General features: G+C 51.0%; 1 protein-coding gene across 6 annotated transcripts in view; it reads left to right on the top strand.

Moving 5' to 3' along the window:
* The window catches only part of KIRREL3 (kirre like nephrin family adhesion molecule 3), a 779,733-nt gene that overhangs the window by 689,480 nt on the left and 64,437 nt on the right, over positions 1–25,816 (top strand). For all 6 annotated transcript variants that reach the window (XM_075909300.1, XM_075909299.1, XM_075909298.1 and 3 more), the window contains 3 exons: positions 8,171–8,319; positions 10,029–10,156; positions 18,039–18,165. In XM_075909300.1, the coding sequence (XP_075765415.1) occupies positions 8,171–8,319; positions 10,029–10,156; positions 18,039–18,165 (404 nt within the window). The remainder of the gene's footprint in view (positions 1–8,170; positions 8,320–10,028; positions 10,157–18,038; positions 18,166–25,816) is intronic.

Genomic DNA, 25,816 nt, shown 5'->3' with positions numbered 1-25,816 from the left:
ATGAGGTTCAACAAGGACAAGTGTAGAGTCCTGCACTTGGGACGGAAGAATCCCAAGCATTGTTACAGGCTGGGGACCAACTGGCTAAGTAGCAGTTCTGCAGAAAAGGACTTTGGGATTACAGTGGATGAGAAGCTGGATATGAGTCAGCAGTGTGCCCTTGTAGCCAAGAAGGCTAATGGCATATTAGGGTGCATTAGGAGGAGCATTGCCAGCAGATCTGGAGAAGGGATTATTCTCCTTTATTCGGCTCTGGTGAGGCTGCATCTAAAGTATTGTGTCCAGTTGTGGGCCCCTCACTAAAGAAAGGATTTGGATGCATTGAAGAGGGTCCAGCAGAGGACAACCAAAATGATTAGTGGGCTGGAGCACATGATTTATGAGGAGAGACTGAGGGAGTTGGGTTTGTTTAGTCTTCAGAAGAGAAGAGTGAGGGGGAATTTGATAGCAGCCTTCGACTACCTGAAGGGAGGTTCCAGAGAGGATGGAGAGAGGCTGTTCTCAGTAGTGACGGATGGCAGATCAAGGAGCAATGGTCTCAAGTTACAGACGGGGAGGTCTAGGTTGGATATTAGGAAAAACTATTTCACGAGGAGGGTGGTGAAGCACTGGAATGGGTTCCCTAGGGAGGGGGTGGAATCTCCATCCCTAGAAGTTTTTAAGTCCAAGCTAGACAAAGCCCTGGCAGGGTTGATTTAGTTGGGATTGGTCCTGCCTTGGGCAGGGGGCTGGACTTGATGACCACCTGAGGTCTCTTCCAGCTCTATGATTCTATTATTCTAACCACTGAAGCGAAGGGAGGTGGGGATGCCTGTTTCGGGACTCCTCTGGACCCCTAGCTGGTATCAATTGGGGATGAAGCACAGGCGGCTGAGAGGCAGGACTTACGAGCTCTATTCCCAGCACTGGCAGCCACTTGCTATGTGACCTTTGGTAAGGCACTTGCCTTCCCCAGCTGCAGTTCCCCCATTTGTAGAGCAAGGAGGATAATAGTGATCTGTGTTAATTAATTAACGATTATCTAGCATGTTGAGATGCGTAGGAAGAAGGTGAATTATGGCAGGGCAAAGCACTGGTATTCTTCTTCCTTATCTAGCGAGGAGCGGATTCCATCCTAGAGAGATGAAGGGCCTTGCTCATTAGCACCCTACATAGAGCCCCAGAACTAACAGCAAAGTCACTTGATTAATTAGCAAAGTAGGGAGGGGGGAGGTTGATTTGAAAAACCCCTCACCCAGCAGGGCAGAGAAACTCAAGTGGCCAGTCAGCCTCTGTTAGAGGCATGAAGATAAATGAGGAAAGGGAGTAAGTAAGTGCATACAAATAGGCTCACATCTGTAGTGCTAATACCTCTTTGAGGGTGCTTGTGTCATCAGATGGCACATGAAACTCCCGAGGTCATCCATCCTGACTCAGCGAGGGTCACTTAGCCATGCAGGTGGCTTGTGGACACTCCTGCAGCAGTTCTGCCAAAACATCTCCTGTTCCCAGCCAGTAAAAGCCCCGCAGAAGTGACGGCCCCGTGGTCCCTTCTCTGCTTGGCCAGCAGACAGTGAGACATCCAGCCTCGATGGGAGGCTCCAAAATCCAGCCAGGTGGACTTGTCAATTCCACCCGGATTGTATGAACTCTGCACAGTCGTGCTCTTGTGGTTGCCTTCCAATGTTGCCTTGCATCATACATCTTGTGTTAAGGGAAGGGTCAAGACCCGAGCTATTTGGCCCTGGAGGGGACAGACATTAACAATTGAAGAATCTTGCCCCGTTAGGACAACGCAGACTCTCTGGAAGGATATTGACTGTTTCATATCTCTTCTGGGCTCTGCTCCTACCCCCAAACTAAGCGGATTGTGTGCATGACGGCAGCACCACTGCAGACTGGGACTTGTGGCCAAAAAAGCTTCGAAGCAAGAGGGCATCTGGTCAAGCAGAGTTTGAACAAAACCAGAAAACAAGTCTGGGCAAGAGGGAGGTGTGTGAACAAGAAACCTGGCTCTCTGGAAGACAGGACCATCCATAGCGCTTTCAGGAGGGTGGAGGAAATGGAGGTAGAGTCTTACATGCAGGTATTTAGTATTTTTTCCAGATATTTCTCTCTCTTATGGCACAGTGTACATTGTGTGCAGTTCCTAGCAGTGTGAGCATTGTGTGCATTCCTTAGCGGAGTGTGCGCTGTGCGCATTCCCTAGCGGAGCGTGCGTTGTGTGCATTCCCTAGCGAAGCGTGCGTTGTGTGCATTCCCTAGCGGAGCGTGCGTTGTGCGCATTCCCTAGCGGAGCGTGCGTTGTGCGCATTCCCTAGCGGAGCGTGCGTTGTGTGCATTCCCTAGCGGAGCGTGCGTTGTGTGCATTCCCTAGCGGAGCGTGCATTCCTTGCCTACACTATCACAAAGTCCCCGAAGAGGGGAACAGAAAACCACAGGGTCCCAGCTTCACTTGCACTCTGGAGCTTGCCACTGATGCTGAGGAGCCATTACTAGTTTCAGAGTCTAGACAGTTGAACCAGGCTCCACTTCCAAGGGGGATGTCAGAGGGGTCTGCACCTGGAGCCCCCAGACAGTGCCTAAAGCCTGCCCAGCCCCCACAAGTCTAGACCACCTGGGACCCCACCCTTGAGTCCAGGTTAGCAGCCTGGTGAGGGCTCTGGAGCGGAGCTCCTGCAGGGCTGAGACCCTCTGAAATCCATCTCGGGTTCTCACTTCATTCCCCCTTGGCCTGGGCTCTCCAAAGTGCAGGTTGGAGGACTCATGTGCACCGGAGTTGTGGGCACTGCCACGGGGAGCGGAGGAGGGCCATGCCCGAGAGAGAACTTGTGAGCATTCAGAGAGTGCTTTGCTGTCACTGGGCAACACCCCCTGCCAATCCATGGGGTGAAATCGCAGCTCCTGGAGAGCACGTCCATGGCTGGGAGAGGTCTGGAAGGTCAGGGGAGCCAGATTCCAGTTTGACCTGTGCCCCCCACTTACTGTCCAACCCGTTGTTGCTGTCTGGATCTGAGCTGCGGGGCCTGCGAGATGCAGCTGCTAGAAATGCCAGCAAAGGAGAAGGAACAAGCTTTGGGCTGCCTGGCTGGCAGGAGAGAAAGGCAGAGAGCCCGCAAGAGAAGAGCTCCAACGGAGTGGCAGGGGAGACAGCAACAAGGTGGAAGGGGACAGGGCTTGGGAAGGAAGATCAGCTACACCTGCCCAAAGCACAAGCTCCTAGTACAGAAGCGAAGGGAGACGGGGAATCTCCGCTTCCTGCAATCAGCTGTTCTCATTCCACCCAGCAGAGGAGAGCGAGGCTGCTCACGACGCTGCTATTTACTGTATTGCTAATCGTTGTTGCTGTTTATCATTCAGCTGCTGTTCAGCCTCCTCCTCCTCTAAATACAAGGGCCCTTTCCCAATCCCAGCTGCTGCAGGGTGTCCTCTCTGGGCCCCACCCACACGCAGACGGCTGGAGCCCATCCATGCCCCATCACTCCCGCGCTGCTCCAGGCTGGCGGCTTCCAGCATCATGTGTCCATCCTGCGGAGAAGTAGTCCCTGACCCTGCCTCCCCTGTCAGAGGGGAGCTGATGTGCCCTCCCCCCCCCCCCCCCCCAAAGATAATGAGAGTTGAGGCTCATCGGAGGAGTCTCATCACCTTTGGTTTCACTTTTTGGTGTTGGCTGTTTATTACTTTCCCTTCCGCTGACAAACTGCGGGAGTTTCACACACCCTGACAGGCTCCCCCGCCCGCTTCCACACAGCTCCCCAGTGGCAGGTTGCCAGATGGTGCCCTATTAGGTCAGACTTGCTCATTGTTTGGCAAACAGCAGCTTAATTCAAGTGCTGAGTTGACAGCTTGTCCTCAAAGACAATTTGCAAGTTGCGGTGTTGCAAATGCCAGCTTGGCTTTTCAGTATAATGTTATTTCAACTGCCTTAAAGGGATAAAGTTTCCTTTGATTAAAAAAAGAGAAGGGGGGGAGTATGAGGGGTAGAGTTTTTGATAGTGAAAGGCTGATAGCATTGACTGGCAGGCAGTGCACAAACATCCAATGCACCCTGCTCCTGACCTGCGTAACAGCCTCTGTTGCTCCAGCTCTGGCAAGAACCTCTGCCAGCAAACCCCCCACCCCCCGCCTCCCATCCCATTCTGCAACGTGCTGGCGCATCTCATGCATACAGACGGATAGCTATGCTGTAGTGCTGCAACATGGACAAATATCTACGAGGCCACGTCTACACAGTGGTGGTGTTTTGGAATAACACAGCGCGTTTCTACACTACAAGCCATTATTTCAAAATAATGTCAAACTGGAGGACTTCTTATTCTGACTCTTGCAATCCTCATTGTACGAGGAGTGAGGGCAGTCGGAGGAAGAGTGCTCTAACTCGGTCTTCCTGCTGTGTAGACAGCGCCAAAAGCCGAATTAAGCTATTTCGACTTCAGCTGCGCAATTGACGTAGCTGAAGTTGTGTAGCTTAGTTCGACTTTTGAGCTGTTGTGTAGACATACTAGAGATTACACAACGGAGGCACCACACTCGGTTCATCTGTGGTCCTGATGGTTTGTGCATCGAGCAATTCAGCATGCCAAAAGCACACAAACACACACATCCTGCCAGCACACCCTTGACTAACACATGCACTTGCCGCCTCTGTGCCACGGTGCTCAGTGCCTTTGGAAAACCGGCCTATCTGAAATTAACTTTAGAGGCAGAAAGGTTCTGCTAACGCTGCATGGATTCAATGAATAGAGGCATGAACCTGGCAGGCTCACTGCAGGAGCCCGCGCTACAGATGGTCTAGTCCCTCAGAGACTGGTTAGCAGCTTCCACCGCCACTGATTCTGCAGCGTTTGCAAGTTTGAAGCGTTTGCACCCAAGCGAAAGGTGTTTCTCACGGCAAAAACCTCCCAGGAGAAGCCTGCCCCAGTAAAGAGCACTGAGGTGTTTGCTGCCCCAGTAAAGGAGCACTGAGATGTTTGCTGGGATGTGGTGCAACTTGCAAATGGTTTAAATCTCAGTGCAGGGGCTGCATAATGCATATGGGGGAAGGGGACCAGATAGCAAGTATGAAAAATCAGGACCGAGTGTTGGGGGGGAAGGGGGGAATAGGCGCCTATATAAGAAAAAGCCCCAAATATCAGGACTGTCCCTATAATATCAGGACATCTGGTCACCTTAATATGGGGGACCAGAAGGAATGAAGGGTCAGTGTGGTGCTGATGAAAGCTAGAGACTAATGGCTCTGAATAAGTTTCCCCCCTACCACTGGATCTGCCAAGATGCCTCCATCCTGGCCTGGAACCCCCCCTACTATTCCTGCCTTGCACCCTCTCAGTCCTGATCTGCAGCCTCCTTGTTATGGACGGTCCCCGTGTGTGGCAGTTTTGTGAACAGAAACTGCCATGTTAAGGACTAGGAGGAAATCCTCATAATCATGATCCCAGTGACGATCTAACTGGGGGTTCAGCCTGGTGTTTTCACCTCTGCACTGCTCAGCCTTAGCTGCTACGTATGATCATGTCTGAACACAGGTGGTAGCTTATGTTCTTCTGCAAAGGTCACTCTGTGTTGCTGGAGTGAGACTCAGGCAGCAAGCAGCCCATGGATCTCCTGCCCCACCCATCGATGGCCTTGCTGAGACACAACCACCTTAGGACATGGTGCGCAGCACTGGCTTAGAAGCAGGGCAAATCATGGTAGGGCAAGTCCTGCTTGTGCCAGTGCAGAACATTTGTGCTGGGGTGCTGCACTGGTGTAACCGAATTGATACAAAAAGCCCTGCTGCAGACAAGCCCTCAGCTCCCTAGCACAAAATGCAGGGGGTTCCGGTTTGGGCATTCCAGTCCAGACGCTTATAGGAGCTGTCGTTATGTCAACAGAACTCAGCGGTAGTGTAGACACAGGTATAGTTTTGTCAACAACTGTAGGGTATAGGGTATGTCTAGACTACAGGGTTTTGTCGACAGAAGTTTTGTCAACAGATACAGTCGACAAAGCTTCTGTTGACAAAGAGCGTCTAGACTACAGCCAGTTCTGTCGACAAAGCAAGCCGCTTTGTCGACATAACAGTGTGGCCGCAAAGGACAGTGTAGATGCAATAATGCCTTCTATCGACAGAACTCTGTCGACAAAAGGCGTTATTCCTCGTAGAATGAGGTTTACATACGTCGACAAAACTGCTGTGTTCTGTCGACGTTATGTCGACATAACTCAAAGGCAGTGTGGACGCAGGTATAGTTTTGTCGACAAAACCCTGTAGTCTAGACACACCCTGTCAGTCCAGATGGAAAACCCCAACCTGGGGCTAGGGGGACATAGGGATCGTGCAGGTGCCCCCTCCCAGATGGCAGAATTCCCTTTTCAATGCGTATCATTTCAAGGAACAAAATCAATGTTTATTGTTAAGCCTCTTTCTTTGCTTCTGTCCACTTAAAGGTTCAGAGCAGTGGAGAATTGAGACACGTCAGAGGGGGGCAGACTAGTTAGTTAACAGTAGACAGACGTTCAAAGAGTTAAAGCTCTATGAGCGTTACAACAACGGGTGTCACCACATTCAAAGTAAACATCCTTAAGTACAGCTCCTATAGATCCCCACACAGCACGTTTCTCACTCTGCCTCTCTGTGCCTCTCGATTGTCGTTGATGGAAATAGTTCTCCGTCGGTTTGTGTGCATGCGGTATCTTCACCAGCATTTACTGATTAGGGATCAAATCCTTCAAGCCTAAATACAACCATGCGCATGGGAAGTAGGGTGGGAGGGGGTGCTGAAGTCCCTCCCTGATTTTGTGCCCCATGCCAGGCCCCCAGCCACCAGTTTGCACCTGGGAGCCCCGCTGCTTCCCAGGATCCTGGCTACTATCTCTAGGGGCCACAGCTCCCAGCCCTGCTTCTGCCTGAGGTCCCTGCCACTGACCCAGCTGGCTCTGCTGTCAGCCCCGAGGTCCGAGTCACTGGCAGATCTACTGACAGACGGGGTCCCAGCAATTCTATGGCAGGCTCCGGGCCCCTAACCCTCGGCCCGTGCCTGGACTCTGTGCCGCCCACAGCTGAGGCCCCTGTGTGAGGCGGTGAGGGGCACAGACGGGGTAAAGCAGAAGCGTGTAGCTCGGCATTGCCACCTTACCAATTGCTCCTCCATCACCAAATACAGCCACTGACCTGACCTCTTGTGAGCATTCAGGGTTCTGTGGGCCTTTTTGTGTGTTACCCTGATCTCCACCTCTGGTATCATTCCTCTGCTTGCACCACCGGAAGCACGGTCTATTCTGCTTAAATCGGCTACACAATTTTTCAAACCTTCCTTTCCTAAATGCTTTACATAATGCTATTGCCCAGCCGCTGCAGTCCTTGGGACGGCTGCATTCTCAGAAGCATGCCCTGGTACTGGCCCTTGGGATCTTGTGACACGAGGAATGTCCTACCAGCTCAGCACTTCCTTGTTATCAGAAGTCATGGCTAGGAGCGGAGGAATTGATATTTGTCTGTGAGATTTTCCATTGTTGTTTGCAGCGTTGTTGCAGCCGTGTTGGTCTCTAACATGAGGGACAACGTGGGTGAGAGAAAACCTTTTATTGGACCAGCTTCTGTTGGTGGAAGAAACAAGCTCACTAGCTACAGAAAACTCAGGAGACCTAAGGGAGAGCTCTGTGTAGCTCCAGAGCTTGTCTCTCTCACCAAAAGAAGTTGCTTCAATAAAAGATCTCACCTCACCCACCTTCTCTGTCTATGGCCTGGTCTACATTAGGACCTTTGTCCGAAATAAGACACATACCCCTGGTCAAATCTGTAAGTGATGCATCCACACTACCAAGCTCATTATTCCAGAATAAGAGGAATTCAAACTCTGTAGTCCTGCTTTTCATGAGGAATTACACTATTCCCGAACTTGTAAGTCCTAAAAAAATGTTAGTGCGGATGCTCCAGTGCTGTTAATTTGAATTTATTGGCCTCTGGGAGGCCTCCTGCAGCTTCCCTGGGTGTTTCCTGTGGCTCTGAGTTCAAGGTAGCGCATCCACATTAACAGAGCCTGCCTCAAACTACATTGGATTCTTCCTTGTAGTGAGGACACAGAACTTCGAATTTGTAAAATAGGTGCCTAGAAATCAAACTTAGTCCATTTGACATAATCTCCAGCTGTAGACACGGCCTAAGAGACCTACCAGAATAAGACAGCCTCTGCTATTTTTTATTTTACAGGTGGGCAAAAAAAGGCCAAGTTATAAAGGAAGCATCAGGTGACTCCTATGAGACCATTGTGGACCACACTTTCTTCTTTGAGCCAGTATCCTGTGAGGTGACCAATGCTTTGGGCAGTACCAACATCAGCAGGACAGTGGATGTCTACTGTAAGTTCCTCTCTGTTTCTGCATCCTTAGGAACACAGACCAGCCCCAAAGGAACAGCTGAGAATTGGCTCCTATATTCACCCCCATTGGGGTTGCTTAAAGAGAATGGGAATTGGAAATCCCAATTGCTAGACAACTTTTGGCAATCCCAAAGCTGTCAAAGAATAGCTGTCGTGTCAAACCAGCAGTGTCAATCGAGTGAGGGCCCACAGACGTGGGTCTGATTCTATTCAATATTTTCATAAATGACTCGGCTAATTGGGTAGAGAGGATGCCTATAAAATTTGCAGATGACCCCCAGCTGGGAGGTGCTGCACGCACTTTGGAGGACAGGGTTAGAATTCAAAATGATCCTGTCAAATTGGAGAATGGGTCTGAATTCAACAAGGTGAAATTCATCACAGACAGGCAACCCCAACTCCACAGGGCTTCACTTAGGAAGGAAAATGGGTACAGCTTCAAAATGGGGACCAGCAGGCTCAGTGGCAGTACTGCTGGAAAGGAGCTGGGGGTTATGGTGGATCACAAATCGAATATTAGTCACAATGTGATACAGTTGCAAAAAAGTCTAATACCATTTGGGGGTGTATTAACAGAGGTGTCGGATGTAAGACAAAGGAGGTAAGTGTCCTCCTCTACTCAGCACTGCGGAGGCCTCCGCTGTGTCCAGGGTGCCACGCTGAGAGTAAGATGTGGATAAATTGGAGAGAGTCCAAAGGAGAACAGGAGAAATGATCCAGGGTTTTGAAAACCTGACCTATGAGTAAAGGTTAAAAACTTGGGCATGTGTAGTCTTGACACACGATGATTGAGGGGAAACCTGCGAACAGTCCTCAGCTATGCTCTTCTGAAGAGGATGGGGATAAGTGACTCCTCAGGTCTGTGGGAGGTAGGAAAAGGAGTAAGGGTATGTCTACACTTGCACCCTCTTTCGATAGAGGGATGCAAATGAAGACATTTGAAATTGCAAATGAAGCCGGGTTTTAAATATCCCGCGCGTCATTCGCATAATCGCGTTATGGCGCAATTTCGAAATAGCGCTATTTCGAAATACAAAACGCGGTGTAGATGCAGTTAGTTCGGGAGAACACCTTACTTCTGAAATAACTGTTAAACCTCATTTTATGAGGAATAAGGATTATTTCGGAAGAAGGGTGTTCTCCTGAAATGACCGCGTCTACACAGAGTTTGTTATTTCGAAATAGGGTATTTCGAAATAACAGTGGGCCGCAATTATGCAAATGAAGTGCAGGAAATTCAAATACGAGCTTCATTTGCAATTTTGCTCAGCTGCATTTGCATCCCTCTCTCGAAAGAGGGTGCAAGTGTAGAAATACCCTAAGTGGCTTAACCTGCCGCAAGGGAACTTGAGGTGAGACACAAGGAGGAGCTGTCGAATGAGTCCATAGTTAAGCTTCCAAGGGGGCGTGTGGAATGGCCATCACGGGAGGTTTTTAAGAGCGGTTTGCACAGGCCGGTCCCCCTGGGGACCTCTCTAGTTCTTTGCAGCCTATGAAAAGAGAGCAAGCTCCAGGGAGGGGAGAGGTGATGGCAGCTCGGGGCTGCTTCATCCTGAGAGCCCCTTTGGCCTTGAGGCTTCTGATTGGCTAATCCTGTGACCTGTGACTGCTCAGGCTGATGGTGCTGGCCAGTGGGCCTGCCTCAGTTTCTCCACACGGGCCCCTTCTCTGTTTGTCTCCTATGCACAGTCGGTCCCAGGATGGCAACAGAACCGCAGTCCCTCCTTGTCGACCTGGGGTCAGACGCAGTGTTCAGCTGTGCTTGGACGGGGAACCCATCGCTGACCATCGTCTGGATGAAACGGGGCTCAGGCGTGGTAAGAATCTCTCTCCCTGCAGCGTGCTGCACTGCATTCTGAAGAGGGGTGAGCCTGGAGGTCCATGCTGGGCGCATGCCCGTGTCCTTGGACTGGGATTCGGACGAGCTGGGTTCTGTGCCTGCCTCTGCCACTGACCCAGTGTGTCACCTTGGGCAAATCACATCACTTCTGAGAGTCTGTTGCCAGGGTAACCTCTTTGGGGGATGGACTGTCTCTTGCTAAGTGCAGGGTCTAGCTCGGGGCTCCAGCAGAGATCGGTGCTTGCAAACAATAAACCACAGCTCTAAGAAGAGGAGCGCCCAAAGCAGGGAGAGGTGCGGGTCTCTGCACTTAGACTAGACAAGTTATGGCCCAGTCCTGCAAAGGGGGGCTATTGACCTCAATGGGAGCTGCAGCCAATAGGAGTTACGAGGGCGGTGCCTGCCAAGCCACCTAGGAGTGGCAGAGACATGTCTCCATTTGCAGGGCGCCTCCTGAAGTGAGTGCCCAAATCCAGCCCTCCCAGACCCTAACTCTCTCCCCGAGCCCCAACCCTGCACCCACTCGCACACTCTGGACCCCTCGGCCTTAGCCTGGAAACCCCTCGTCCCGGGCCAGTGCCCTCTCCTCTCCCACACTCCGGCTCTTGGCCCCATCCCAGATCCCCCTCTGCACTTTGAACCCCGCATTTCAGCCTTCTCCCCAGAACCCTCACCCACCGCCCAAAGCCCTCTCCCCATCCCCCTAACTAAGCCCAGAGCTCCCTCCCACACACCAGACTCTGTGTTAACCAGAACATTTGGCCAACCAGCACCTCCATGCCCCGAACATGACAGACAATAAAGCTTTGACTGCCCGTTCTTACGCTGCCCTTATCACCAGGGTGCCCGCGTACCTTTAACATCTCTCACACGTGGCCCATTCTTTCTCTCATCACCTCCCCAGTGGGAGGACTGTGTGTGCCGTGGGCGGGGGGCTTGGAAGGGGTTTATGTACCTGTTTGTCTGAATAAATGTCCTGGCTGCTTTCCCACAAGCATTTCCAGAGCAGTGCCAAGAGTGAGATGCATGCCCTACATAGCGACCTGTGACACACGAGTTCTCACTCACCATCCTCCAAGTGGCCCTGCCAAGCCCTCCTCTCAGCTCCTCCAGGAAATCACCATTCCCCCCACCCCGCCCTCCATCCTCCTGTCTCCACCCTTCTATAGGTCTGTGAATCCTCCTCAGGCGTGAGGCAGGTAGCTAGTGCCATTATGGGCAGATGAAGTGGGGTGTCCCTTTGCAGTTATCTGGGTCACTGTTGGACCATGAGTCCTGTCCCAGGTGCACAGTCCCCAAGAGACCCTGCTCTCTTGCTTCTGCCCTCCTCTAACCCAGCTGGTCAGACTGGCTGAAGGATTCTGTGCTTCCCAGACTGGAGTCAGTGGAGTACAAGGAACAGCTGCCAGTGTAGCCCCATGAAGCCGTGCCTGAGTGTCCACACCATTCCTGCCTTAGGACCTCCCAGCGCCATTGGCGTATGTGCCTCGTCCCACCCCACAGCAACCAGGCAGCAGAAAAATCAAGGAAAATCAATCCACTTGAAAGAAAAGAAGGGGAGAACCTCTCAGCTGTGGCAGAGGGCAAGGTGGCTGGTTTTTATAACTGGCCCAATCAAGTCTGAGTGGCCAGGGCAAGAAGCTGCGGTTTCCATGATGCACTCTGCACTTTCATGTTCTCTTGCCCACAGGAGATCTTCATAAAGGAGCCCTAATAGACGCAGAATTGAGTCACATTATGAGCAGTGTCTGAGTTAAGCAGAGGCCGAAACTACAGTTAACCTCTGGCTGGCAGGTAGCACTTTATAAATCATTGACGTGTTTAACATTGTGATCGCTCCTTCCAAGGCTCAGAAGCCGTGGCTAAGCCTCTAGGGCCGATGCTCGGAGGCTGCAAAGGGATGCCTGGGCCCTGGGCTCCAGACAATGCAGTACCCGGACCGGATGATGGAGGCAATGACAGAGCCCGTTGCAATGTTCTGCAGCAGGGGGTTGAAGCACTGGCTGTTTCTCTTAGATGAATTGTCCTCGGAGAGCATGAAATCTCCGGGCCTTTATTAGTGGAGTGCCCTACGGCCCTCTCACCGCCTCTGAGCTCAGGTAGGCTGGTCTCTCTCTCTCTGGATGTCGGAAAGCTCCTCAGGGCTGATTTAATGTAGGATTCTTCTCCCTCCTCCATCTGCCTGAGTGCAGGAGACTGGCCCTGTGATTCTGTGACTCCCCCGTCGTGCCTGGCTTTCAGATCCTGAAACCTTGTGCAGTGTGTCCATGGGCCGCAGCTGTCTCCTTCTAGGTGTAGAGCTCTGTACAGGAAGCATCTTCCAGCCTGACTTGGAGTGAAGATACAACCAGAGAAAATCCCTCAGCCTGCTCCTGGGTGACAGGCTCCTGAGGATGGTGGCACAATTTCACATGCTGGCGCGGTGCTATTTGAGGTACAGCTCTTTCGATGGGAGCTCCGCCAGGCCTATGGACTCCAGGCAGGAACAGCTGAGTGAAATCTGGTGGTGATTGTCCTGGTGCGTTCTGGCCTCAAACTCTGTGGCCCTCCTTCACCTGAGAGCACTTATCTGAACACCCCCGCTTCAAGGTACCATGAGGGCTCGCAGGCCATGCTAGCTCTGCACAGCCCAACTTTGCCTACTCTAGTCTCTGCGCCATTAACCACGGCGAGGGGTGGACACGCCAACCTGGCTAGAGAAAGGCTGGGAACTTCCACAGGGAGGAGACCTGGGAGCAGCATAGGAATTTTCTAACCTCCCCGACGCTCGGCCTGCTAGTTCACGAAGTTCCGGGGCTCTCCAGCACTTTGGCTTCCAGAAAGACCATTGAAATCCCCAGCATTGTGGGAGCACAGTGCTTCCTGTTGCTCTGTGGGCATGCCACTAACACCTCAGCACCCACGGGTTAGCCAGCACTGCCCAGTGCTCTGAGACAGGGATAACTGACAGGCCGCAGACTCACCTTGCCTAGCTCCCAGCGTGGTCCACCCGCGCGCTTTGCAGAAGACAGCGAGGATAGCTTCTGCCCTTGGAGGACAAGCCCTGCAAGGAGTGCTGGGTTCTCCCGCTGCTACTCATGCTTCCAACTCCCCAGACCCACAAACTCAGAGACCCTCAGCAGCTGTGGTGAAACCCAGGGCCCATTGAAGTCAATGGAGGTTGGGCCATGTTCAGCCGCTTCCGCATTATTTAAAACGGTTCTTTTGAGAATTCCAGATAATTACCTGACACACATGGGAATCTTGAGTTGAATTTATTCATCCCTTCCCATCTTGGGAACCACTCACCCAGGGCTGGGGTGGATTTGCCATCACTAGCAATTTTTGTTTGGAATTGGACTTTTTTTTCCTAAGAGACCTGCTCTAGTGGAAACAGGAAATATTCTGGTGCCGCTCTTTGACCCGGGTGGTGCAGGAAGTCATAATAGATGACCCAACAGTCCCTTCCAACCTCGGGATCTCTGAATTGCTCATAATCAAGGATCGGAAGCGTTAAGATTAAGGGTCAAACACCGAAGTCCTGGCTCCATCCACAGTGGCTTTGTCACCTGGAGGTCTGCAAGTCAGGATCTGCCCCAATAAACATGCTGATCTCAGCTGATCATGACCAGAGAGTTTCACAGCTGGGAAGGCTGAGTGAAGTGAAGCTAAGAAGATGCAGAAAGGTGTTAAAGACACTTTTTCAAAGGTGACCTCTGATTTGGGGTGCCTGGCTCCAATTATTATGGTTAGTAGGCATGTTTATTGTGGCAGTGCCTAAGGGTCCAGCTCTTCATGGACACACAATGTGTATCTGCAGCTATGACTCGGGTATCTGTGGAACTACAGGCCTCTCCCAGGTCCCAAAGTGGCAACAGACATGCTTCTGGACAGGAGACGCAGACAGTTGCAGGGAAGGGACTCCTGGCGAGGAGTTTATTCAACCGAGGCCGTTTTCTGGGACGTGATGACAGGCTTGGAAGACCTGATGGTGTGAGTCATGGCCGTTAGCTGCCGGGCTGAGGAAGACAGCAGTAAATCTGCTCTGTGCGGTAGGAGCCAGGAGGAGTTAAAAACGGGTTGGTCCAGCCGTGGAGGGGTACAGTCTTCCAAGTCAATGTACAGCAGATGTGGGTGGAGTTGTCCAAGGCAGCTCTAGACATCGTCTCAGGTGGGTTTAAACTAACACCAACGTTAGTGTGATTCATCAGAACTTTACAGCCGTGGGGTCTGGTCACTGTCACAGACAGGACTCCAGCCACATGATCCTTTGGTCTGTGCAGCCCAGCAATCCCAGTATTCCAGTGTTCTTGTCCCACCCAAACTTTCCCCGCTGCTCTTTGAGTAACCTTCGCCACAGCAAAAGGGGCAGAATCAGGTCTGACGTGGCCAGCTTCGCTCTTCCTGCCCTACCCAAGCAGCTAGAGAGATCTGGATGCCTCCAGCCAATGGATACACCCCTCAGGATCAGAGACCTTGCCCGCCCTCAGACCTGCTGCTGCAGCTCTTAGAAACTGCCCGATGGCTAGTCTGATCTGGAGTTCAGCAACACGCAGCCGTCGCAAATGCTGTGCCTTCACTGTGTGTATAATGTTGCTAAGGGGCATGAAGGGTTTTGCTAAACATCAGCGTAAATTCCCATAATGACTGGAGGAACCGGCTGTAAGATCAGCCCCCCGGCAGTGCCAGTAATTGACTTGCTGGAGGTGCCCACAAAGCAAACACATGAAACAGCCAAAAGAAACAGACCCTAACAGCCGAATAGGCATTGCCTCTCTCCCACCCATGTGGAGTGGTCCCTCCCTGCTATCAAGGAAAATTGTCACCAGTCCCATTTGGCCCCCCTTCAACTCTGACAGGTACAATGGCAGAGGTGGGAAACTAGCCATCGGTAATTAGAAACACTTGACTCCAAAAGCCACTAGTTGGTTTACACTCCTCACATTTCTAACTGCTGCCGACGCTGGATTTTGCTGACTGCCTGCATCAGACCACTTTGCTTCAGCACTTTTCAAGCTTTAGTACACCTGCTAATTGCACCGACAGGGCAGTAGGGCAGCGCGTCAAATGCTCCAGACTGCAACATGTTTCCGTCGAAGGGTCATAGACTCCGAGCTGATGCAGTTGCCCAGGTTGCCAGGAAAGAGGATCTCAAACCAGAAGCTTGTACGTGACAGGCAGCACATGCTCTGCTCATCCCCTGGCCCTGGGGGGTTGGACTAGCCCCTAGATCTGAGAGTGTGACCCTTTTTACTAGCGAGACAGTGTGAGATAGTGGTTAGAGCAGGGCTAGATTCAGGGTTGTGTTCCCAGCTTTGCCATTGCCACTGTTATCTTGGGCATCTCAGGTCTACAATGTGCAAAGTGGGGATAATAACCCCCCCATAGCATGCCCACGGGCTGAGTCAGTGCTTGAAAGGTGCTTTGAAATCCTTGGGTGAGAAGCTCTGTGACTGCATCTCAGCAAATACAGCAGTGAACTCGTTTGGTTTCCCTTCCCCTCCAGCATACTGAAGAGTCCCTATGATGTACATAAAGGGCATATTCTGAGATCATTAGCTTGACCAGCAAAGCATGCACAACGCTAGCGGGGGGCTGCTCTCTTCTCGGCACACTGCCTCACTTGCATTAGCACTAATAGGAGTTACAGATTGGACAGAGAATATAAAACATAATTACATCTACTTATTTGCTCTCACATCATCAGGGGAATAGACCCCTCTCCAAACATGCGGGACCTCCTCTTCCCACATGTGCGGTAACATTTCCATCGCAAGCAGCAAACGTTCCTCGCCACATGGCAAGAGTGCAGATTCTCAGCCCTACCGGCTTCAAAGGGTGGTGCTGCATACTCCATGCACCTGCTTGCCACAGGCCAAGCATACAGGGTTGCATGAAGTCCTCCAGCTGGCATGGCTCTGATGCTGGGCTTCTCCAGCTAAGCCATCCATTATGTCTGGGGGCTTTCGTTGGCACTTCCTTGTAGTCTGGGAGCCTCCCATTAGAAGGCACAGCCCTTCTTGGAGCTCACTGAGGCCAGGTCTACACTCCGGGAGAAGGCTGAACTAAGATACGCAACTGAAGCAATGTGAATACAGGGAATCCTCGCTATAAGTCCAAGATCCGTTCCAAAAAACGTGGACTTATAGCGAAACAACTTAAAGCGGGGCATTTTTTTCCCACGGCTGACTTCCATTTAAGCAAATTGGGGGGAGTGTTTCGCACGACTCATAGCGGGGAATGGGAGGACTAACACATCAGTTCCTACAAACATCAATGACTTTAGTATGGAATAGATGCACACCGGGGTGACTTATAGCCCTGTAGTGTGGCTGGAGTCAATGTACCTTAGTTCAACTTACTTAGGCATCCCCACTGGGGGGGAATTGACCGGAAAAACTCTCCCAGCTTCCCTTACTCCTTGTGACCCAGTGGAGTCCTGGAGTTGATAGGGGCACAATCAGTGGTCAGTTTAGTGGGTCCTTACTCAACCATTAAACGGGGGCAAGGAATCACACTCTGTTCTTGTGGGCACGTATATATCAAGCTTTGAATAGGATTGTAGCAAGCTCCTATAAGGGCAACTGCATCAAGGCAACAGGGCTACTGTTTAATCTCAAGGGACTGGTCTCAGTCATGGGCCAGCCATTCAGAAACACACTGCACTCTCATGCTTCCCAAAATTCCCATGTAGCAACTGTCTAGTCAGCATCCCCTTCTGATTCCATTGTCATTTGTCTTTGACAGGGGTCACCTATTGTGGGTGAGTGGGCTAAAAGACATTCTGCCTCTCAGACTAATTATTGGGTGATTAGCTCTTTGCACATTTTCCCAGAGTTATTTATTCTCAAAACTAGCGGAAGTGTTTCAGATGAAACAGCGATGAAAATGGCGAACAGTTTTAAATGAGTAAATTTCAGGATAAAAAGACGAATAATTAAATAAAGTACGTGCCAAACTTCCTTCCCTTGTCTTCACCAATTCTAGAGCAAGTGGAAAGTTTTGAATTTTGAAATTTCAAAATTAAAAAAATTTTGAAAAATGGGGAGGATTCCAAAACAATTAGGAAATTGTGTGTGCTTGTGCCATTTTTCTCTCTTTATTTTGGCACCCGGTTATAATGTGTATGTACCACCAAGCCTTTAGGCATCAACACTTTTAAAAAAACCTTTCTTTTCAGAATTATTCTTCAAATGAACCAATGGGAGGCAGTAGCAAAGTCATGAACTACTCTGCATATGATCCAGTCACTAGAGGGAGACAGAGAGTTACAGTTAGTATTGGTGCTGGTCCAAAATTTTTCCACATAACACTTGTTCATTGAAAAATGCCAGCGCTTTGAAACCAAAATGTTTTGTGAAACAAGATCAATTTCAACATATTTCCTGACAAAACATTTTTGGTAAAAAAACGTTCAAAATGTGTTGATATTTTCGAAACACAAAATCTTAGTTTTCCAGTTTGGAAACGACTTTTTTATTTCGAAATGTACACTAATTAGACTGAAAAAAGTTGGTTAAAAAAAAGGAAAAAGGTGTATAGCAAAAGGAAGTATTTTGAAATTATCTAAACAAAACATTTGTATTGACATGAATGGAAGTAAAATTCAGTGCTTTGGTTCGTTAAAGGTTTGGAGACCTCAACTTTTTTTCCTGATTTAGGTGGAGAATACCTTTGAGCTCTAGAAAATATACATGAGATGGGAAAGCCATTTCCCGCCCCGCTGTAATGAATAGGGTTACAGTTACGGCAAACCTGTACTACTGGGGCTGGCCCCAGAGCCCTGGAATGTAAATATGGCTCTGTTTTTCAGAACAAGTGCACGTTTCCGGAGGACTTCACACTGCCCTTCTTTAAAACAGGCTTTTCCTCTCTTACAGGTCCTGAGCAACGAGAACACGTTAACATTAAAAAGTGTCCGCCAGGAGGATGCAGGGAAATACGTCTGCCGCGCAGTGGTTCCGCGGGTGGGCGCCGGTGAGCGGGAGGTGTCTCTGACCGTCAATGGTACGTGACTCTCTTTATCATTATTCTGTCTGGAAGCGATGAGACAGCCTCTCTGGTTTGTCCCTGCTCCATTAACCCCATACAGTGTGCAGGTTTGGTCTGCCCATTCACTCTGAGGACAAATTCCACCCTGCCAGGTTCCTCGTCAGACATATTGCCATTGCCACGTCCTGTGAACACTGTGTTAGTTGTTCCTTATGGGGACAAATAGATTCATGGCGTTATGGCAACATAGGGGGCTCTGCCTGTCCAGGCAAGGTAGCCCCCAGCCTGGACCCTTGCTGTGAGCTCAGACTACAGTGCTCACTCCAAACCTGTGCAGGTGGGTCAAGGCTATCACACAAGGAGCCTGGTTCTGTTGCCAGCCCAGAGCAGGCAATTTTGCTTCTCCAGTTGCTGAACTTTCAAAATGCAGCAACCACTCCCCCGGGAATTTGGTGCTGGTGAATGAGGGGCTTGACAGGCGGGGGCGGGGGGGCCGCTGCCACCAGCAACACAGCAAAGCACTTCATGGCACTCACTCTGCATGGCTGTGGGCACGTCCCACCGGCCCTGGAGCAGAGGGAGGGTGTCTCGGCGCACTGCTCCCAGAACGCCCCCCACCCATTGCCACAGGGACGTGCTGGCAGCCTCGCTGGCTGAGCAGCAGGAAGCCACGCTAGCCCCACTGCACTGCCAGGGGTGGTGTCAGGGCCCCCAGTGGGTTTAAATCGGAGATGCTCCCAGGGGGTAGAGCAGAGGCCCCAGGCCAGGAATATTCCTCATGCCTGGGCCCATATAACTGGCCACGTATGGTGGCCAGTTAACTCCCAAGTCAGCCCCCGAAAGTGAAATAAGCAGGTGAACGCCGGCTTCGTAAACCCCTCCTGGGCTTAGGTGTGCCATAGGCGCCTCCCAGTTGGGTGGTGCCAGGACTTTGGTGTCTCTGCTCATCCCTAGGCACCTCCAGGCTGTTAACAGTGGAAACAGCAGTACCTTGGGTGCCTCCAGGCACTGAGCAGGGATTGTGAATTGGCGTGGTGCTTATAGTGGCCATAAGGCGCCAACGCTCTCCCCCTTCTCAATCTAGCCCTTGATGGAGCTGACAGTAGCCTTGAAGAGATGAATAATCTGTAGCTTTTACCCAGCCCTTTGGAACCCCTGTGTCTCAACAGGCTCTCCAAAAGAAAGGCGAGTCTCAGCGCCATTTTACAGATAGAGAAACTGAGGCACACAGCGAGGCTGTGACTTGGTCAGGATCAACCCATAGGTCCATGACAGTCAGGGTCTCCCGGCATCCAGCTTCATGTCCTGGACTGCACTGCATGCAGGATCAGGGCTGGATTAACTGGGAACAATGGAAATAGAGCGTGAATTTTGCATAGTCTGTCACCTGTGTGGCACAACAGCACGCTTCAGGCACCATTCGCTGTCATGAAGAGAAGAGAGCTAGAAGGGGAGCAGAACAGGGGCAGCACAGTTTAATTTTAAATGCAGATGATGCTAAAAAGAAAACCCCAGGGCAAGACAGCAGCGCCACAGAAAGCCAACCACTCCTTGACTTCCAGCTTTCCCTCAGGCTCACACTCTCCATCCATTCCACGACTGGATTTTAATTACAATTCAAATCGCTTGAAGGACACAACGCGGCAAATTAAAAACCAGCAAAGACTCGGCTTGCCTCCTGCCACCAATCACCCCACACCCCGCAGTCAGATCAAGTGAGTGCTGTGCCAAAGCCACCTGTGCCACGGGAGGGACCCAAAACCAACTTTGATTTGTCCGTTGCCCTGCTGACGGGGGAGCAAAGCAAGTTGGTGCCACACAGGAAAATCCCACCGTGGCTTTGTGACTTTGCAGACCTGGGGGGAATCGATTCTCTAGCTCGCGCCTTCGCATACGCACACAAAATGAGGGGCGTGCACAGCACGTCGGCTGCATTGCGCCTTTTGCGGAGCAGGTCTCTGAGAATAAATGAGTTTGAAGGGATAAGGAGCAGATGCCGTAGGGGCACATTGGTGTCCCGCAGAAGCTGGTCCTAAAGCAACACTTTGTTCGGAATGCCCCAAACATGAGAGGTATGCCAGTCCCTTGCGCCCGCGCCCTTCCCCAGGGCCAGACAACCTACCCCAAGCGTGCTCCTGCCCCTTCTCTCCCACTCAGACCTCACCCCCTCCCACCTAGATCATAGAACCATAGAGCTGGAAGAGACCTCAAGAGGTCACCAAGTCCAGCCCCCTGCCCAAGGCAGGACCAATCCCAATTCAATCAACCCGGCCAGGGCTTTGTCAAGCTGAGACTTAAACACCTCTAGGGATGGAGACTCCACCCCCTCCCTAGGGAACCCATTCCAGTGCTTCACGACTCTCCTGATCCAACCTAGACCTCCTCCACTGTAACTTGAGACCATTGCTCCTTGATCAGCCATCCGTCACTACCGTGAGCAGCCTTTCTCCATCCTCTCTGGAACCTCCCTTCAGGAAATTGAAGGCTGCTATCAAATCCTCCCTTACTCTTCACTTCTGCAGATTAAACAAACCCAAGTCCCTCAGTCTCTTCTCATAGGTCAAGTGCTCCAGCCCCCTAATCATTTTGGTTGCCCTCCGCTGGACCCTCTCCAATGCATCCACATCCTTTTTGTAGTGGGGGGCCCAGAACTGGACACAATACTCCAGGTGTGGCCTCACCGGAGCTGAATAAAGGGGAATAATCACTTCCCTGGATCTACTGGCAATGCAGCATATCCTGCACCCCCATCTCTATCCCACTCACTAGCAGTAAGGTCTGGTCCATAACTGGGCTCCTGGGCACTACCGTGACACAGAAAAATCAAGAATAATATTCTTTGCTGGGCAGAGGTAGGGTTATTAACGGCCAGGAACGGGGGCTTTGTCCTAGCCCCTCAGAACCTACCCAGGCCTCACAGGGAGGAAGCACATGCAATAAATCTCTCTCTGAAAAAACAATTCACAGCTCAGACAACAATTTGTGCTTCGTCTGCTGCCGGCCCCTGCTAGAGTGCGCCTCCTGCCTCCTGATGGGGACCGTCTTATCAGGGAATGGGCCCCGGCCATTGTCATAATAAGGATAAATGAGCAATCGCCTGGAAGGCGAGATACAGCGCAAACCAATCTACGGCAGGAGCGACTGACTGTACTGGCAACCTTGCCAAGCATCCGCGTCTGTCTAGATCCCTTCTTCCCTGTGTTACATTGCAGGCACCAGCTAGCAACCTTCAGGCAAGGTTCTGAGACTGCCCCGTGGCGTGAGCAGGAGACACAATCGCCTTGTGGAGCAGCAGGGCAGCTATCGATTCATCGGCTAGTCCGAGCTGTCGGAGCCCTGGAGTGAAAGCCTCCCTGTGTGGTCGTGCAGTAGAACTGTAGGGCTGTGTTACCTGAGCTCACCCAGGGCACAGCAAAACACAGCGCCTGCAGTTCTGAGGGGACCCTCTCCTTACCCAGGACATCCTGGGGCAGAGACACAAGGAACCTTGTCAGCCTGCTACGCATGGGTCGGCATCGGAGAGCTAGTGAGGGAACTTACCACTCACTTTGTAACCTCCCGGCTTTGTCATCCCAGGGGCCTGAGCTGAAGGTGTCCTTGGGCGAGGCAGTGAGTTGTGAGAGAATGAGGCTGGGAACAGGAGCCAGAGTTTCTCTGAGTCCCGCTGTACTGATGTGTGTGGCCTTGGGGCAGCCATGACACTGCTCTGTGCCTCAGTTTCCCGAGATGTACATTTGGAATGGTGTTCCTGGCAGAGGGACCTGTTGACCCCCCTGTGTTGGCTGTAATGCATGATTATATCTCAGTCAATGCAACTGGCTTGGCAACTGAGCAGCTGATGACGATCAGTGGGTCTAGTGGTTAGGGAAATGCAGGCTCAATTCATGGGACCTTGGCAAAGCCCCCTTGTGTTTCAAGTCAATGGGGAGTGGGTTGCTATTGAGCTCGGTGGTTGCAGAATCAGGTCTTTATTCCACTGTGAAGCAGGAGTAATCGCGCGGCCCCTTCTTGTTGGCATGTTGTGAGGACACGCTTGTTAACAACTGTGAGGCACTCAGTACTGGCGTAACAGGGGCCATATAAGTAGCACAGCTGAACTAAATGCTCTGCCAGCTGTGCTGCCTCTGGCTGCGTCTAGACTGCAGGCTTCTTTCGGAAGAAGCTTTTCTGGGAAAGATCTTCCAAAAAACGTCTTCCAAAAGAGCACGTCCGCATTGCCAAAGCGCATTGAAAAAGCGATCTGCTTTTTCGACAGATAGCATCCACGCTGAATGGACGCTGTCTCGCATGTAAGCTGTGAATACTGTGGGCGAAGTGGCCACCAGGGCACCTGTGCTCTTTCCTCGTCCTGCGAAAGAACTCCCTCCTCCCCGTCCACACACGCCTTTTTGCAAAAGAGCGCTTTCAGAAAAAGGCTTCTTCCTCCTAGAAAGGAGGCAGGAGGCGCGCTCTAGCAGGGGCTGGCAGTGGCCGAAGCACAAATTGTTACCAACGCCGGAAAACCCCTCTGTTCTTTTGATTTTCTTTCGAAAGAACGCAATTGCAGTGTGGACAAAGGTTTTCCAAAAACACTCTGCCGTGCAGACATACCCTCAGAAGGAACCCTATATTGCAGGTACTTATTGCTGAGCATACCAGGGACCAATGCAACCCATTCTTTGCTCGTTGTCTAGAATATCTGTTGAGCACGAGGAGTTAAATGAACTCTCCCCCACCACGCCATTTTAATGCTGCAAACACCTCAAAGGAAAGGCTGCTATTGACTCGGCTGCCCCAGGGAAGTTCGGACCTGCCTTTGATTCCTTAAAGGGTCCGGAGTCAGCAATCTGCCTTCTCTTTTGTGTGAGCCTCTGGGCTGCACAAGTAAATTGGCACGGCGATGCTAAAAATAACCGCAACTGAGCACGCCACCATTTATATCCATAGCAACCCTCTGTAAAGCCTTTTCCTGCCTGTGGGCTGTCTAACACTTAGCGCTGACTCCCGAGCCAGGAGACTGGCAGCCTTCCGGAGCAGCCCCCTCCTGTTGGAGACTCAGGCTCCCGTCCCAATGCAAACAGGCTCCAACTTTTCGCTGTTCATGTCACAAAATAGTCGTTAGTCGGATGCTGTGAGCACAATGCGGCATCTCTGACGCTGAACTCCTGGAGCACTGACCATGGCTGGCACTGGCACCATTTCAGATCCCCTCTCCATGGGGAAAATGACCCTGGTATTAGTATCATTATTGCCATTTTTCTCAGCTTCGGCCTTTTTCTTTCTTTGGAGTTACCCAGCCTTGCAGTGCTCCCAGAACTTGGAACTGGGCGTGAAGCTGCTGACACAGATGGGCTCGCAGAGTCATGTGAGCATCCAGCTTGAGACGCTGGGCTCTGTTCCTGGAGCCGCTGCGTGGCCGGGGGTGTCTCCTGATCAGTGGGTGAATGAGGCAGGAGGAGCCAGGACAACAGGCTCCGGCTCCGTGTGCAAAGCTGCTTCGCCCTTGCATTTTGGGAGCCGTCCTGCCACACCCAGAGCTGAGCCTCCCTCTCCAGTCCTGCTCATCAGGCAATGCTGGGCCACTCCCTGCCAGCCACATTTAGAAGAGTTGGCTGTCTCCATTGTTCGGATTCCAACCAAAGACACCTGGGACCAGATCTCCAGAGGCGCAGTAAACTCCCCGCTGAGGAGCCTCGGGAATGTCTTGCATAGCTCGGGCAGGGGACATGTTTAAAAGTCCCACTGAAAATCTCTCCCTCCTTCTTTCAGAGGCTGACTTGACCTGCCTCTCCCATTTTTAAATGTGGGTTTGTTTTTCATAAATGCACGTGCGTAGCTGTTAGCTCTAGTGAAAGGTGCCCGCTAGACACCGGCTGGCACAGCTGTGAGCATCTCACATGCCGCAGCCAAGGCCAGAGAATCTCTACTCCTCCTGCAGGGGGCGCACTGAACTGACATTCTACATGGGTCAAATTCTGCTCAATGCGGCGGCTTGGGCATTGCGCAAGTCCACACTTAAGTCCCTTTAGAGCCTTTCAGTGGGGTAGAGGCATCTTGCCGGCACTGTGTATTAAAAGGAACTTCCCCCATTTGCTGGGAGACAACAGGGCTGTAGCAGTGTGCTTGCCTTGCCTTGCCTTTTAGAGGCAGAGTGTCCAAACTGTAACAGCTTGTTCCTCATCAGCACGACTGTAGCGTTCTGCGGAGTTCTGATTTTTCCCATGAGGACGACTTCGATGCTTTTTTTGAAATATCAAATATCAGATTTTTTCCAAAAAAAATCTTTTTTTTTTTTGGTGCCCCTGCTTTGCTGGTGCCCTAAGACGTGCTTAGTCTGCCTATTGGGCAATCCAGCCCTGGACAGTACAGGCAGTCCCCGAGTTACGCGGATCGGACTTACGTCGGATCCGCAGTTACGAACGGGGCCCTTCCTCTCCCTGGTCTCCAGCAGACCAGGGAGAGGAAGAACACGCAGCCAGCTGACAGCCCAGACGTGTCTTCCGCCGCTCTGCTCTGCTCTGCTCTGCTCCCCCTCCCCCTGGTCTGCAACACCAGACACTTTTCAGGGGTCTGAACCCCAGAGGCTGGGTCTTCATTGCTCTGTACAAATCAAGTTGAGCACCCCTAAATGGAGACACCCCAAATCACTCATCATTATTTTTGAAAATCTTCACCTAAACTCGTGGCAAAGGCCCAGTCAGTGCTGTGAAAAGACTGGTTTGGGCAGGGGGTTGGACTTGATGGCCTCCTGAGGTCTCCTCCAACCCTATGGTTCTATGACTCTATGCCCTTCGCCGACCTGTAAAGAGTGAGCGAGTATGTATCAAAGCATCTGTGCTTGAGACAGGGTGACAAGATGTCCTGATTTTATAGGAACAGTCCTAATATTTGGGCTGTCTCTCATATAGGTGCCAAGTACACCCTACCCCGTCCTGGTTTTTCACACTTGCTGTCTGGTCACCCTTGCTTGAGAGAGGGCGTGAAGGAGTATGTAGGTGCAACTGCATAAGTACGTAGGTGAACGCTTGTGTAAGAGCAGAGCTGGGAGAGTAATTTAGAACCAGACCTGGGCAGACGATGTCAGTGAAAATTACTTTTTTCTGGAAAGTGTTGCAAAATAATGTTTTCCATTTTCTCTTATGAATCATTCCGTGACTTTCACCTCTGCTTGGGAATTAGCCATCAACAAATCTTGACTTTCTCCAGTGTATTCTGTATTCAGAATTATTCATCAAGTGATTTCAGTGAATAATTCTTAGGCTGGGGCTTACTTGCCTGCATTTTGTTATGAGTCTTGAGTAGACAAGCTGTTTTGATTGGACAACAGAGTCAAATGGTATATTCCTTATTCTCTGGTTGCGTGTAATTCTCACAATATGGTTTCAGTGCAGCCCTTATGGAAATCTCCTATAGAATTTAACAAGGGTGAAATCAACAAGGTGCTATAGAAATTCCAGTTAAAGACTATAGTGAATCAACATCTTTCTATATGGCTTTTTAAAAAAACCTTCCATAAAATTCAATAATGAGGTCAATTTCACTATTCAATTTTACTGCCCATAAACAACATATTCATGTCTGCAAATTCAAAGTGTGCTTGTTGCAAATACTCTGCCATATTTGCTTCAAAGTCTCCTTTTCAACAACCATTCCTTCCTGTAAACTCATTTCTTAGAATGTGTGTGGA

The sequence above is a fragment of the Pelodiscus sinensis genome, chromosome 26, assembly GCF_049634645.1.
Source record: "Pelodiscus sinensis isolate JC-2024 chromosome 26, ASM4963464v1, whole genome shotgun sequence".
NCBI classification, from domain to species: Eukaryota; Metazoa; Chordata; order Testudines; family Trionychidae; genus Pelodiscus; species Pelodiscus sinensis.
The sequence above is the reverse complement of the archived record's forward strand: the minus strand, read 5'-3'. Positions and strand labels throughout refer to the sequence as shown.